General features: G+C 39.5%; 2 protein-coding genes across 2 annotated transcripts; both read left to right on the forward strand.

Annotated features, from left to right (window-relative positions):
- Window positions 1-5,936: 5,936 nt before the first annotated feature.
- Window positions 5,937-8,751, forward strand: LOC103415247 (protein EDS1L-like). Its single transcript, XM_008353585.4, has 3 exons — window positions 5,937-6,649; window positions 6,830-7,582; window positions 7,709-8,751. The coding sequence occupies exons 1-3, from the start codon at window positions 6,293-6,295 to the stop codon at window positions 8,432-8,434; spliced, it is 1,836 nt and encodes a 611-aa protein (XP_008351807.2). The 5' UTR covers window positions 5,937-6,292; the 3' UTR covers window positions 8,435-8,751.
- Window positions 8,752-10,270: 1,519 nt separating this feature from the next.
- LOC103455264 (protein EDS1-like) lies at window positions 10,271-13,686 on the forward strand. Its single transcript, XM_008394859.4, has 3 exons — window positions 10,271-10,957; window positions 11,916-12,668; window positions 12,749-13,686. Exons 1-3 carry the CDS (start codon window positions 10,589-10,591, stop codon window positions 13,481-13,483), a joined length of 1,857 nt encoding a protein of 618 aa, XP_008393081.2. The 5' UTR covers window positions 10,271-10,588; the 3' UTR covers window positions 13,484-13,686.
- The last annotated feature ends 1,975 nt before the right edge of the window (window positions 13,687-15,661 follow it).

Genomic DNA, 15,661 nt, shown 5'->3' on the forward strand with positions numbered 1-15,661 from the left:
AAAAAAAAAAAAAAAAGGGTTTTGTGATGGTGGACAACACCATGTGCAGAAATAAAAAAAAAACATAAATAAATAAATAAAATAAAGGAAAATTTGGGGATGGTGGATCTGAACACCACCGAAAAGCAAAAGAAAAAAAGGTGGATGTGTGTGTATGCGCATGTGTGTGGATGTGTATTATATAATATGTCCATAGCACTACAGCAAAAAAAAAAAAAAAAAAAAAAAAAAATTGCATTGAGAGAAATAAAGTCCATTTTATTTATTTTTCTGGAAATTTTGCATAAATTTGCATTGTACATACATACAAAAAAAAAAAAAAAAAAAAAAAAAAAAAAAAAAATCAAATCAAATCAAATTTACAAGAGGGGATCTTCAAGGACGATCAGGTGCCGCCTCACCACTCGGCAGAGCGCCAGAAATAAGAGGCGCTGGAGGTTGACTGTTTGAAGCCTCACCACTCGGCGGAACTCCAGGAAGAAGAGGAGCCAAGGGTTGATCATTTGGAGCTTCATTACGCGGTACAGCCCCAGAAGATGAAGGCAAATGCTGCTGGAACAAACCCACAAACCTCTGATGATCAAGTAAAATCTGACCATCAGATTCCTGCATCTGGTCAATCTTCCTCTTCATGTTTGTCGCGTAGCTATGTGCGAGCTTATGCAGCTGTTTATTCTCTTGCTTGAGCCCTCTAATCTCCTGTTTGAGATTCATCACTTCAGCCGCCAATGATTCAACTTGACGGGTTCGAGCAAATAGACGTTGGGCCATATTAGACACAGAACCTGCACACTGCACACTGAGAGCCAGAGAATCCTTAACAGCCAACTCATCAGACCGTTTGGAAAGTAGTCTGTTATCTCTGGGAGTTACAAGGTTTCGGGCCACCACCGCAGCGGTCATATCATTCTTCATCACCGAATCCCCAACGGTAAGAGGACCAGTAGGGGATATGAATGATGGGCGCCATATGTTGTCTGGAGAAGGCGGGACTGCCTCTTCACCAAGATTCAAGTCAAAACGACGATCGGAGGGTCCTGACATTTTCAAAGTGTTGAAGAAAGAAGAGGTCGGACGAATCAAGATCTTAGAAGTGCAAGAAGGGAGTTTTCACAAGAAAAATTCAAGTGTGCTTTGAAACGAACAGCATGCCTCTATAAAAAATCAGCACTCGACGGGATTTCAGAGATCGAAGAGGCGAGCTCAGAATTCGAAGAGGCCATTCAAAAATCGAAGAGGCAAGCTCAGAAATCGGAGAAGCATCTTGCTTTTCCAGAAGCGTCGGCACCCGTCACACGCAAACTCAGCTTTGCGAAAATCACGGGCAATTTGTCGAAGCGCCGATCCCAGATATCGAAGAGGCGCCAGTCTTTTTCAGCCGTGTCATCACCTGTCATATGCACACTCAACTTTGCGCAAATCACGGACAATTTGTCGAAAGATTTTTGGGTGAAGGAGAAAGCACGTGAAGTTTACTGTTCAATCATCCAACGGTTGCCGACACGAGTAAAAGAATAGTACCTCTACAAGTATTAAAGAACTTCCTATAACTGTCCACCTTCACCTTCCATAGCAAGGCAGACATACAGAGCCTTTCTTCATCTCTGAGAATGTCTTCCCAACGAAGCCTCTCGAGTCACTCAGTGTTCCTTATTCCTTGGGGTACCTCGGCAAGCCAATGACTCCAAAGCAAAAATATCTCATATCACCAGGGTAGAAAGCAAGAGTATCTCATATCATGCGTTCTCCCTGTCCTTTCCTTTGTCCTTGTTCTTACCTACAAAGACAAGGATAAAGAAAACAATATGTCGGAACTTCCACTCAAACTCGGGTAAGGAACCGACTGCTTGGAACCCTTCCCTGATTGCCTACCTAGCACTGCTCTCGAGTACTCGTTTCGCACTGCTGCTGTACTTTCAAAGAAGCTGCCACATCTGCCTGAAGAACAGATAAGGCAAGTGAAAATGATACCTTGCAGCATGTGGAGACAAGGTGCAGAAGGAACAAGCAGAGAAGAATGCGGTCTGCACGGTCAACTCAGCAGAAGGAGTCCGAACTGAGGAACTCAAGAAGCTGCCATATCTGCCTGAAGAAACAAGCAGAGAAGAATGCAGCATGCACAATCAACTCAGCAGAAAGAGTCCGAGATGAAGAACTCGAGAAGATGTCGCATCTGCCTGAGGACGATGAACTTGTTTTGACCCTCAAATTCTTGGGTCGACTTACTAGGCGTTGTGGGCTGCACGTGCCGATTCACCACCCTTGAATCGAATCCTTAAAGATCAAGTCACCAACTGGAAGAAGAGTTCATCAATCTTGAAGATCATACCGTTGACCAAACTGCTCAGGTGTGAATTAGAAAGATTGAACAAAGAAACAGGTTGTCACCTTTACCTCGTGCCTGCTTGCCATGTGTCCGAGTCAACCTTCAAGAATCAAGCCTCAACGGCCCTTGAAGAAGTTTCCAGCCAAATTCAAGATCAAGCCTCGACGGCCCTTGAGGAAATCACAAGTCCGATTCAAGATTAAGTGTCTACCACCCTTGAATCAAAACCTAGTTCAAGAATAAGCTGTGGAAAATCAACAATTGGAGGAATCCAGAAAATCTTCCAACCCAGTTCAAGATCAAAGCTGTGGAAAGTCAACAAGCGCAACAAAATACGTGCCGATTCATCCATTACCAAAGCCAAAGATCATCTACCACATGAAGCTCCTTGTGGTCAAATTTCAACCTTCAAGATCAAGCATCGACGGCCCTTGAAGAAATTTCAAACAACAATTCAAGATCAAGCCTCAACGGCCCTTGAAGAAATCTCAAGCCCAATTCAAGATCAAGCCTCAATGGCCCTTGAAGAAATCTCCAGCCCAATTCAAGATCAAGCCTCGACGGCCCTTGGATCGACATCTACAGTAAGGGACTTCAAAACGCATCTCCTACACGTGACAAGCACATGTATACGACGTGCCTTGAAGTGGGGGCATTTGTAGACATCGAAATTTCGTAAATAAATGTTGACCGATAAATCAAAGTGTCAACGCTCATGTATTACATAAATTTTACACGTAGCGTGTGACTCAACGAAAATTGAAATGAGTTGGAAAAGTCATCAAATAGGACACGTGTCAACGCCTGGCAGAAACGACTTATTTCATCTGGAATATTATATTCAAAATTAGGCCTTGGAAAATTCTATAAATACAAGCCCATTTCATTCATTTTTAGGGGACCAATTCACATTACACCTTAAAGCTCGGAAGCTCTGAAGCTCTGAAACTCCGAAGCTTTCAAGCATCCAGGTTTCCGAAGAATCAAGAAAGCCTTCTTCGTTCTTCGTTCATCGTTCTTCCAAGATCAAGCCCCGACGGCCCTTGGATCAACAATCATCCACCTTCAAGCCCAAGCCTCAACAGCCCCTTGGAGAAAGTGTTCATCGTTCATCAACTGTTCATCCTCAAGGATCAAGCCCCAACGGCCCCTTTGGATTGACAACATCAACGAATCCGCTCATCTCTGTTCATCAAGTCCAAGCCTCGACGGCCCTTGAAGAAAGCGTTCATCGTTCATCACCGTTCTTCGAGATCAAGCCCAAAAGCCCTCGAAGATCCGTTCAAGCCCAAAAGCTCTCGAAGATCCGTTCGTCACTGTTCTTCGAGTTCAAGCCCAAAAGCCCTCGGAAATCCATTCATCAACTGTTCATCCTCAAGGATCAAGCCCCAACGGCCCCTTTGGATTGACAACATCAACGAATCCGCTCATCTCTGTTCATCAAGTCCAAGCCTCGACGGCCCTTGAAGAAAGCGTTCATCGTTCATCACCGTTCTTCGAGATCAAGCCCAAAAGCCCTCGAAGATCCGTTCAAGCCCAAAAGCTCTCGAAGATCCGTTCGTCACTGTTCTTCGAGTTCAAGCCCAAAAGCCCTCGGAAATCCATTCATCACTGTTCTTCAAGATCAAGCCCAAAAGCCTTTGAAGATCCGTCAATCACCATTCTTCAAGATCAAGCCCAAAAGCCCTTGAAGATCCGTTCATCCTCGTTCATCCAAGATCAAGCCTCGACGGCCCTTGGATCAATCGCACATCCCACAAATCAACACCTTACGGAGATCGAATCAGAGGATCAAAATAGAGAGAGATTGTAACCCAAAACTATCAAATACAAATATTTGTTTGTGCACGTTTGTTCTTGTCTCTTTCGTTTCAGGAATTTTCTGTGTTCACAAAACTATATTTTCAAAAGTGTTGTGAGTATGAAAAACAGTGTAAAAGCAGTGTCTAGAAGGATAAATGAAGTCATTGTTTAAAATAAATGAGCTTATTACAGGAATTAAAGATATTCTAAAGGTTCAACTCCGCTTTTTATTAAAGCAACTTACATGCTGCTTTTAAAAGTTTTTATCTGGAGATCATTGCTTTTACAATAAGCAATCTATTTTATTTTTAACACTTTGTTACTGCTTAACTTTTAAGTGAAACAATTTTTGGTGGAAAAAAGCAATACCAAACTGGGCATAAAGAATCTCATCTTCACCCCTAAAATTTCTTTTCAAGCTTCTCTAGTTCTCTCTCACCACGCCCACCTCTCTCCATCTTTATCCACATGTCTCAAATATTTTGGAATTCAATTCCGAAGGAAGTAAATTTGAATGAAAAAGTTACAATTGATTTTGAGGTTCACAAAAAATTACAAACGATATTATATACACACACAGTAAGGAAGGGTAAATCGAGCATAGGACCAACTAACGAATCTATTTATGAAAGACATAAAAATTCAGAAGCTCACATTCTCTCTCAACCCAATAAGCTGTCTTAACCTCCATATAAAGTAATTGGAGAAAGTCAAAGCTCCACCAAGAATCTAATTGACAATATGAGGAATAGCTTAATTACGTATAAGTACATGTAAGGTCCATCATTTCATTAGTTGGGCGGGCAGGGGGTGGGGGGTGGTTTGGGATTCATTCTCAATAGTAATATTTATTCTATCAATTTACTGAAAGGTTCTTGAAATATTATTCTACTCTTGCTCTCCTTTGCGAGAGGCGAGTGCTTCCGCGTGCGGTGTGATGAGGGAGTTTTAATTCCAATCGTAGGGTTCCATTAAAAAATGACCTGACGCCACTGAGTGTGATTTCCAATTGTTTCAAAATTTAATAAATTCATAAAAGAAATCATACAAATTGATAATAGAAATCCATATAAATTTACGAAAATTTATATAGAATTGTAGAGTTTATTAAAACTTTTTGAAGTCTGTATTTAAAAAAAAATCTATTAAAATCTCTGAAATACGCATAAAGCCATTTACAAACTTCTAATAAAAAATTGAACTAGTTGGACGCTAAAACGACAGTAAACTCCAATACATACGTCGATTTCTCAATATATTTAGTCACCTACCGACAATAAAAAAACCAGAAGTCTTCCGTTCACTCTTGCTCAATTTCACAGAAAATTGCACATCTGCAAAGCAAAGGGTGACATTCCCCAAAAGTCAATAGGAACAGAACCTTCAAGGAAAGTGCAAGGCAAGGGCCTTGAAATCACAAAACAACTGCCCAAAGCCATGGCAATAATAGATTTTTCATTGATACGGGAATACGGAATAGTACACCACGTATCATTATATAAATGGTGTGATATGTGTATCAAAAAATTAATAACTTTAAAAATAAAATTTCCCACCATTTTTATAAAAACACGTGATATAACACTCGTGTTACGATCACAATAAAAAATTTCTTCATGAAAAGAGACTGGACGGATACATACAAAACAGAGCAAGTTAAATAATATTTAATTAAAAAAGGCATTGGAGAGACTAAATCGACAAAATTATTCCTGTACACATCGTGGTTTATTACTTGTTTATAGTGAATACCACGGTCTTTTTTCTCACTATTTATTTAGCTTGTAAATTGAACAAATAAAAAAACAGCGAAAAATAGGAGGAGTGCAAGAGAAGAAAACAAGGCAAAAGAAAGGAACATTCAAAGAAAATGGAAGGCAAGGACCTTGCAACAAAGCAACAAAATTAAATAAGGCATTAATCTAATCTTTCCTGCAGTATCTTCCAAGTAAGACTTGAGCTAATGATATAAACCAAAACTAATCACATTCAGGACTGGTTCCTGGAAATTGTAGACCTAAAAGTCTTGGTCAATCCTCAAGGATATTTATGTAATTTCCGATCCACCTCACCATCTTCAACCCTTCTCTTTAAAGCAAGCCCAAAGCAAAGCAAAGAGCATCCCAACCCAGAAAAATACCAAAAATTACAAAATTCAGAAAAATGGCTGATGAAAGGCTTGGAGAGAGGTTGAATATCAGTGAAGAGCTTATACTGGAAAGCTTGTCCTTGAATGCTCAGAAATCACCAGGTGAGCTGTTTCTTGTGAAGCAATCTGGACCATCAGATGTTGTTTTCAGCTTTCCTGCAGGATCTTCGTCCGTGGAGAGTTATTATTCTGGAGGTGGTGCTTTTGGAGAAGCAAAAGCCGATCTCAAATTCTTTCCTTCCTTGAGAAGTGTCGGGAACTATGATCCAGCTGGAAAGCCAGAAGAGAAAGACTTGGCAACTGCAACTATCAACCAAGCATTTCTTAACAAATTTAAACATGTGTTGGAGAATTCCCAGCTGATAGCTAAGGTGTGTTGTTTGAATTTGATCTTGAATTTTGTTGGTGTGTTAGAGGGTAGGTAATTCTAGTTAACAGGTCGGATTTAGGTTGAGCATGTTACAGTGAAGTTTGAGGGCATATATGTATGATGTGTTGCAGGCCAATTCATTTGTAATTCAAGTGTTCTCATCTACTCTTAATTTTGTCAGGTGCAAGAGGCTATCAATCTAGGGATGAGAATAATATTTACCGGCCACTCTGTCGGCGGCGCAATCGCTGCGCTTGCCACAATCTGGTTCTTGGAAAATTTCCCGAATGCAAAAAATGGATCATTCTTCTGTGTGACCTTCGGATCTCCCCTTATTGGTGACCACCTTATTTCTCATGCTCTTAGGAGAGAAAATTGGTCTCAATACTTCATAAATTTTGTTATGAGGTGTGACATTGTCCCTCGAATTCTGCTTGCTCCTCTCTCATCCATTCGTCAAGAATTCGAGAAAATCATCCCCTTCTTCGATCCATATTCCCCCAACTACGCGAGTCAATCGATTGGATCATCCCCGGAGGCCTTGCAATTGTTTACAAATGTGATGAGCAATGCATCATCTGTTGCAAGCAGTGCAGCCTCTAAACTAATGGGGAGTCCAAATCTATTACTCGAAACTGTAGAGAATTTCCTTGAGCTAAGCCCTTACAAACCTTTCGGCACTTATATTTTCTGTACCGGGAATGGAAAGCTGGTTGTCTTGAAAAACCCTGAAGCTGTGTTGCAACTCTTGTTCTTTACTTGTCAATTAAGCAAGGAAGATGAATGGGGAACAATCGCCAGTAAATGCTTGAACCAGCATTTGGGATACAAAAAGGAACTTGAAGACAGCTTGGACATGCAGAGTGTGACTTATGACGATCACTTAGAAACGGTCGCCTTAGCCTCAGATGGTATCTTTGATGACCTTGGCCTGGTAAGTACTTTTTTCCCGATATCCATTTGTACTTGAAAATAAAAATTAAATGGTTATCACATGGGCCCTATGTTTTATTGCTTGGGGTCTTTAACATGGTCTGATATTTTTCTTGTAACATTGCAGAGTGCAAGAGCTAGACAATGCCTTCGTGCAGCGGGAGTATTCGAGGAGCAAAAACAAAAAAACAAGGGCAAATTTGATTCAAAAAAGGAAGAAATGAAGATAGAAATGAAAAAACTGCAAGACTACCGAGACTATTACGAGCACAATGAGGGATACTACGACGCGTTCAAGCTTCAAAAGAACAAAAATGATTTCGAAGCAAATGTGACAAGGCTTGTGCTTGCAGCCATATGGGATGAGATTACCGAAATGCTGAAAAAATATGATCTTCCCGATGAATTTGAGGCTATATCAGATTGGGTAGAGCTTGGAACTGAATTTCGCCACCTTGTCGAGCCTCTTGACATTGCTAACTTCTACAGACACGCAAAGGGCGAAGATACCGGAGTCTATATGAAGAGAGGCAGGCCAAAGCGTTACAAATACACACAAAGATGGCTCGAGCACAAACTAAAACTGCCAGCAGGTTCCCGGGGGGAGTCCTGCTTTTGGGCAGAGTTGGAGGAGTTGCACAAACTTTCTGGTGATCTCCCGGCGGTGAACAAGGAGAAAGAGAGGGTCTTGAAACTTCAGAGACAAGTAGGACAATGGATTCAGGACGGGGTTCTCCGCGAGGATGTGTTGAAGTCATCAACCTTCCAGCAATGGTGGAGCAAACTCCCCAATGACCTCAAAACAAACCCGATTTTGGGACTCATGAATGGTTCAGGAAGTATGCAGGTGTAGTAGTACGAAGTGATAATAAGAGGACGGATGAGGGGCGTAGCCGAGTTGGCTAAGGCAATTTGCCTACTTCCGTTCTGCACCCAAGTTCAAATTCGCTCTCCATAATTTGGTGTTTGTTGTACTATCTGTGTTTTGCTTTGTTTTCACTTGTAATAGTCCACTATGCACACGAGTTCGAATCCGCTCCCCATTATTCGGTGTTTGTTGTATCTGTGTTTTGTTTTGGTGTAGTTTTCATTTGTGATCGTCCAATCATTACAGTTCTCATTGTAATAGTTTTGGTTCCAGATATGCAATGAATGCTACATTACAAATAACATTCATAATTTTTTTAGGGTTGTGATATCCGCACACCCGATTTTACTTCTCACACACCCTTCTAATTTTCGGCCGTTGGATCGGATTAATTGAAGAAGATCAACGGACAAAAATTAACAAGGGGTGTGTGAGAAGTAATTTGGGGTGTGTGGATAGCACACCCCTTTTTTTAAGGCAACCAGAAGGGTCGCAGAAACACACGTGTTGAGTTTGTGTGGCTCGATATATGTGTAGAAATTTTTCAGTGTGTTCAGAAACACAGTTTGATATATCAAATATTATTATACAATCGGTTGAGATTTTTTTTTTTCAAGTTTTCAACCAAATGTATTATTACACTTGGTGTAACCGATCGTGTTTTTAGCACATTGAAAATATCTCTGTGGATATGGATGGACGTAATTATACACTTAAAAAGTACCACAATAATATACGAGTTTAAATAGGTGCTAATAGCGTTGATGAAAAAAGAGAAATCAGATTACTTAACTACAATGCATTTTCCACAAATTAAACCGGAAACAACTTTTTAATTAAAAATAGAACGCAAAGAACACTAAACCAACAATAAAAAATAAAAAATAAAAATAAAAATAAAAAAAATAAAAAAAAACAAAACCAGTGTCTTACCACAGATTCCTTGTAGCTCAATTTCACAGTAAATTTCCAAATCGACAGAGCAAACATAATTTCCTGCAAATCAAGAAAGAATGAAGTTACAACAACTAAGGAGTAAGATTTTCTTCCCTCTTTTTTTTCCGTCTCCTTCCATCTCCTCCTATTTGAACGGTTACGGTTAAATCACGTTAACATCTTAAATTAATTTTTTATAGAAAAAGAAAAATAAAATAGAGAATGTGAAAACAAGAAAGGAAAGGAAATAAAAAGAGAAAGGGAAATAATCTTAGTTCGAAGAGCTATAGTTCCTAGAAGTTGTGGTTGACTCACAGGTGAAGTACAGCAAGTCAAGCCCCGTCAACCACGTCAAGCAATAATTGTTTAAAGGCAATAGAAACTTGGATTACGATATCTCATATCTCGATCACGTTATTCATAAAATATTTTTTGAAGTAAATTGTAATAATGATCTCTAAATTTTAATTAAATTAGAGCAATAGTCTCTTAACTAAAAATTTATAATCATTGATCCCTCAACTCATCAAAATATGTAGTTATAGTCATTTTCGTCAACTTCGTTAGAATTTTGTCAAAATAAGTTATGTTGAAAGAAACATTGCCACAATTAGGGTCCCTCAACTCATCATAACGTGTAGCTATGGTCATTTTCATCAACTTCGTCAGAATTTTATCAAAATGAGTTATGTTGGAATGACCATTGTTACAATTGGACTAAAGTTGAGGGACCATTGCTACAATTGAGTTAAAGTTGAGAGACCATAGCTGCATGTTTTGATGAGTTGAGGGTCTAATGGTAATGGATTTAGTTAAAGAATTATTATTTTAATTAAGTTAAAATTAAGAGACCGTTGATACAATTTACTTAAAAAAACAAAATGAAAGTAACTATTAATTTATTGTATACGCATGGAAGACCACGTCATCTGCACACCTACTCGCAACTAAGCGGGCTTTTGGTGGACCTCAATAAAAACACGGTTGTTCTTGATTGTGTGTGTGGGATTACGGATGACGAGGTGCTTTGGATGGAATCAAGAATTCCTCCAAAAACCAGAAGGCCAAGTCTTTGGTCAATGCTTCAGGGGTATCCTTGTAATTTCTTCATCCATCCCACCATCTCCGAGCCGCAATACCCATATCAAATCATCAAAAAACCAGAACGAAGAAAAAACACCAAAAATACCATAATTCAGAAAAATGGGTAGTGAAAGGCTTGGAGAGATGTTGAGTATAAGTGAGGAGCTTATCAAGAAAAGCTGTTATCTTTCCTTCCAGGCGCACAAATTCCCAGATGATCTGTTTCGTGTCGAAAAATTTGCTGCAGGATCATCAGATGTTGTTTTCAGCTTCCCAGGATCTTGGTCTGTGGAGAGTTGGGCTTCTGTAGAAAGTGCTTTTGGGGACAAAAAGATCCAACTTTCACTCTTTCCTTCCATGAAAAGCGTAGGTTATTATGATGAAGCTGCAGGACCTGATGAGCACCAAGATTTTGCAACTGCAAGTTTCAACCAAGCCTTTCTGCAAAAGTTTGAACATCTATTGCAGAATTCCCAGCTTAAAAATAAGGTATTTGTTATTTTTATTCATTTGCTATACACTATAGTTGAGGGCGAGCGCAATAGAAATGTTGCCAGTCGTGAAAACAACTTTTTTGCAAAGCAAGAGTAATGTTGCGGATTATAGACGTTCTCCCAACCTTTGTAAAGTGGAAAACATGTTAGCTTGATCATCATTTTTATTCTTTACTATTGTTTATTTTAACGAAAAATCATATTTTTACATTAAAAAATTAATTCTGGAATTATACACTTTACCCTTTATTTTTTCCTTATCGTTAAAATTCAAAGTTTTCAAGTTATTTTCATTAAATTGTCTAGGAAACTTGAATAAAAAACTCTCAGATACTGTTCACTTTTAACGAAAAATCATATTTTTATACTAAACACAAAATATAAATGAGTGTACTCATGATGAAAATAATATATAAGTGCCAAAACTAATGCGGATTTTTCATGTATAAGGACTTAATAGCATTATGATTTAAAGAAAAACGCTTCAAATCCAATACTTTGGAAAATTAGCTTTCCGATTTTATATGAGGAGGGCGCCAAAGCATTTATGCAATTAAGAATCAGCTAGAACATAACAAGTGAATAGTAGAGGGATTTTTCCTCTCGATGAGCCATTTAAGTTGTATAAAATGTACAGTTTTCAATGCGTTTTTCGTAGTTTACTAGCCTAATAACACTGAGACGTTGTATAGTTGGGGTGTGCTATTCATATACCCCTTTTTACTTTTCACACACTCCTCGTAGATTTCTGTCATTTATATTTTTCAATTCATCTGACCCAACGGTTGAAAATTAGAAAGATGTATAAAAAGTATAAATGAGTTTGTGGATGTCACAACCCTTATAATAAAACCCTACACCTTTGGCTATGCTTTAGTAGGCCCCTATATAATGTGTTGCAGGATGTTAATTAATTCGTAATTCAGATGGTCTTTCATTCCTATTTCTCTCAGGTGCAAGAGGCTATCAATGAAAAGAAGAGAATAGTATTTACCGGCCACTCTACCGGCGGAGCAACTGCTGTGCTGACCACAATCTGGTGCTTGGAAAATTATCCGAAACAAAGCAATGGAACATTTTTCTGTGTGACATTCGGATCTCCCCTTATTGGTAACCATATTATTTCCCATGCCGTTAGGAGAGAAAATTGGTCTCAATACTTCATACATTTTGTCAAGAGATATGACATTGTCCCTAGAATTTTGCTTGCTCCGCTCTCGTCGATTCAACATGAATTCGAGAGGATCCTCCCCTTCTTCGATCCAAAATCCCCCGCTTACGCGAGTGAATCAATTGGATCATCCGTGGAGGCCTTCCGTTTGTTTACAAATGTGATGAGAAATGCAGCATCTCTTACAACTCATGCTGCCTCCAAACTGCAGGGGAGTACCAACCTATTACTAGAAACTGTAAAAAAGTTCGTTAAGCTAAGCCCATACAAACCTTTTGGAACTTACATTTTTTGTACCGGGAACGGGAATTTGGTTCTTATGAAAAACCCTGAAGCTGTGCTGCAAGTCTTGTTCTACTCGTGTCAATCGAGCAGCGAAACTGAATGGGCAACGATCGTGCTTAAATGCCTAAAGGAGCATTTGGCCTACGAGAATGAGCTTGAAGGCAGCTTGGACATGCAGAGTGTGACTTGTGATGATAACCTAGAAACGCTCCCCTTAGCCTCAGATGGTTTCTTTGATGACCTTGGCTTGGTAAGTACTCTTTTCGTTTCAACGATACTATATTTGCTTCTTTTCAAAATAATACATTCTAACGATGTCTAAAATCGCAGAGCGAAAAGGCTAGATTATGCCTTCGTGCAGCGGGAGAATTCGAGAAGCAAAAACGAAGAAACCAGGAAAAAGTAAGTTCAAAAATGGAGATGATCAGGAAACATTTGAAAGTAATCGAAGAGTACCGAGCCTTATGCGAGCACACTGTCGGATATTACGACGCCTTCAAAATTCATAAAGACAAGACAGATTTCAAGGCTAATTTGAGCAGGATTGAGCTAACAGGTATATGGGATGAGATCATTGAGATGTTGAAAAGATACGACCTTCCCGATGAACTCGAGGCTACGAAGGAGTGGATAAATCTAGGAACCAGGTTTCGCCGCCTTGTCGAGCCTCTCGATGTTGCTAACTACTACAGGCACTCCAAGGACGAAGACACAGGACCCTATATGAAGAAAGGCAGGCCAAAGCGATACAAATGCATGCAAAGATGGCTCGAGCACGAACAGAAACTGCAATCTGGTTCATGCGGGGAGTCCTGCTTCTGGGCAGATGTGGAGGAGTTGCACAAGCTTTCAGGAAACTTCGCGGCGGTGTACGGCGAAAGGGAGAGGGTTTTGAGAGTTCAGGAGCAAGTAGGAAAATGGATTCAGGACGGGTTGATCGGTACGGATGTGTTGCTGAAGTCGTCCACCTTCGAGAAGTGGTGGAGCAAGCTCCCTACTGACCTCAAAACAGAAACGATTTCGAGACGCATGAATGGTTTAGGAAATGTGCAAGCGTGGCAGTAGGGACCGATAATAAGATGTTTGCCTGTTCCTGTAAGCCTTGCAGCATAACAGCAAAATCATTGTATTTACCAATTGCAATTAGGGATGGGCAAAATATTCATGGGTTTGGGTAACCGTGGTTACCCGTCCATTTAAAGTTCATGGTTATGGTTATGGGTATAACGGTTTATCCGTGAAATTTAAATGAACGGTTATGAGTATTACCTGCGGTTATAACGGGTATCTATTTACCCATTTAATTTAATATATGTAAAATTTTAAAAAATAAAATAAAAACCCTAAATTTTCAATCTCTGAGCTAGACTCAGAGTCTCAAACGCCCCGTCCCCCGCTCATCTTTCCCTCCTCACTGCCCTCTCTCATCTCCGCCGCTCATCTCTCTCCTCACCGCCCCTTCTCTCATGCTAATTGGTGTCGGTGTTCTTAAATGGGAATACTAACTCAATTTATACATTTTTTTGTAGGCCTCTTTTGGTGACGAGTCGATGAGACTTTGTAATTGAATGTGCTAAAGCATTAGTGTTCGAAAATGTTTAGTTTCGGAATATTTTGGAGCTTTGAATCATCTAGTATTCAAGATAATGACTATTTTTTAATTTTAGAAGCTTTACCTTGTAATCATATGGATTATAATTTAAGACTTGCTGGGTGTAGCAGAAAAATATTGTTTGTAAACTATTATTTCAATTATTGGAATTGTATGAAGACTTAAATGATTAAAATAGGGAAATGCATGCTAAAATGTACCTATAACGGTATTTAATTGTCAAAAAACGAAAATTATGACAAAATTTTCTTTTATAATTTTCAAGTTGTTAAAAAAAACATGTAGACAGATAAAAAAAGGGTAAATAGGTAAAAAAAAAAAGGGATAAACAAGTTCAAAAACGGGTAAACGGTTATGGTTAAATGGGTAAACGATTATGGTTAAATGGGTACATGTTTATGTATATGATTAACCGTTTATGTAATTACCTAACGGATAAACGATTATACGGGTATGAACATAAACAGTTATGGGTAAATAACCGCGATTATCCACCCACCATAACCGTTACCCATCGTAGTTACAACCTGAATTTTTCGTGGATTTGTTCGTTTTCGAGGTCAAATTCGATATGTCCGACGTACTCGAGATCAAACTAAAATGAATTAATCATAGAAAAACATAATTCGAATGAGTTCGCTACAACAACAACAACAACAACAAAGCCTTTTCCCACTAAGTGGGGTCGGCTATATGAATCCTAGAACGCCATTGCGCTCGGTTTTGTGTCATGTCCTCCGTTAGATCCAAGTAATCAAGTCTTTTCTTAGGGTCTCTTCCAAAGTTTTCCTAGGTCTTCCTCTACCCCTTCGGCCCTGAACTTCTGTCCCGTAGTCACATTTTCGAACCGGAGCGTCAGTAGGCCTTCTTTGCACATGTCCAAACCACCGGAACCGATTTTCTCTCATATTTCCTTCAATTTTGGCTATTCCTACTTTACCTTGGATATCCTCATTCCCAATCTTATCCTTTCTCGTGTGCCCATACATCCCACGAAGCATCCTCATCTCCGCTACACCCATTTTGTGTACATGTTGATGCTTCACCGCCCAACATTCTGTGCCATACAACATCGTTGGCCTTATTGCCGTCCTATAAAATTTTCCCTTGAGCTTCAGTGGCCTACGACGATCACACAACACGCCGGATACACTCTTACACTTCATCCATCCAGCTTGGATTCTATGGTTGAGATCTCCATCTAATTCTCCGTTCTCTTGCAAGATAGATCCTAGGTAGCGAAAACGGTCACTTTTTGTGATCTTCGCTAGATTGCTCCGGTCATTAGTGTGGATAAGTATATAAATGGATAGAGATAGGAAAGCAAACACAAGATGTACGTGATTCACCCAGATTGGCTACGTCCACGGAATAGAGGAGTTCTCATTAATTGTGAAGGGTTTACACAAGTACATAGGTTCAAGCTCTCCTTTAGGGAGTACAAGTGAATGATTTAGTACAAATGACATTAGGAAATATTGTGGGAGAATGATCTCGTAACCACGAAACTTCTAAGTCCCGGAGTGTGGTATCGGCTTGACTTTCCTTATCTGTCTCATAGGTAGATGTGGAATCTTCTCTGGAAGTACTCTTCCTCCATCCAGGGGTGGTATCTGTAACTGGTGGAGATG

Source organism: Malus domestica, chromosome 14, assembly GCF_042453785.1.
Source record: "Malus domestica chromosome 14, GDT2T_hap1".
NCBI classification, from domain to species: Eukaryota; Viridiplantae; Streptophyta; class Magnoliopsida; order Rosales; family Rosaceae; genus Malus; species Malus domestica.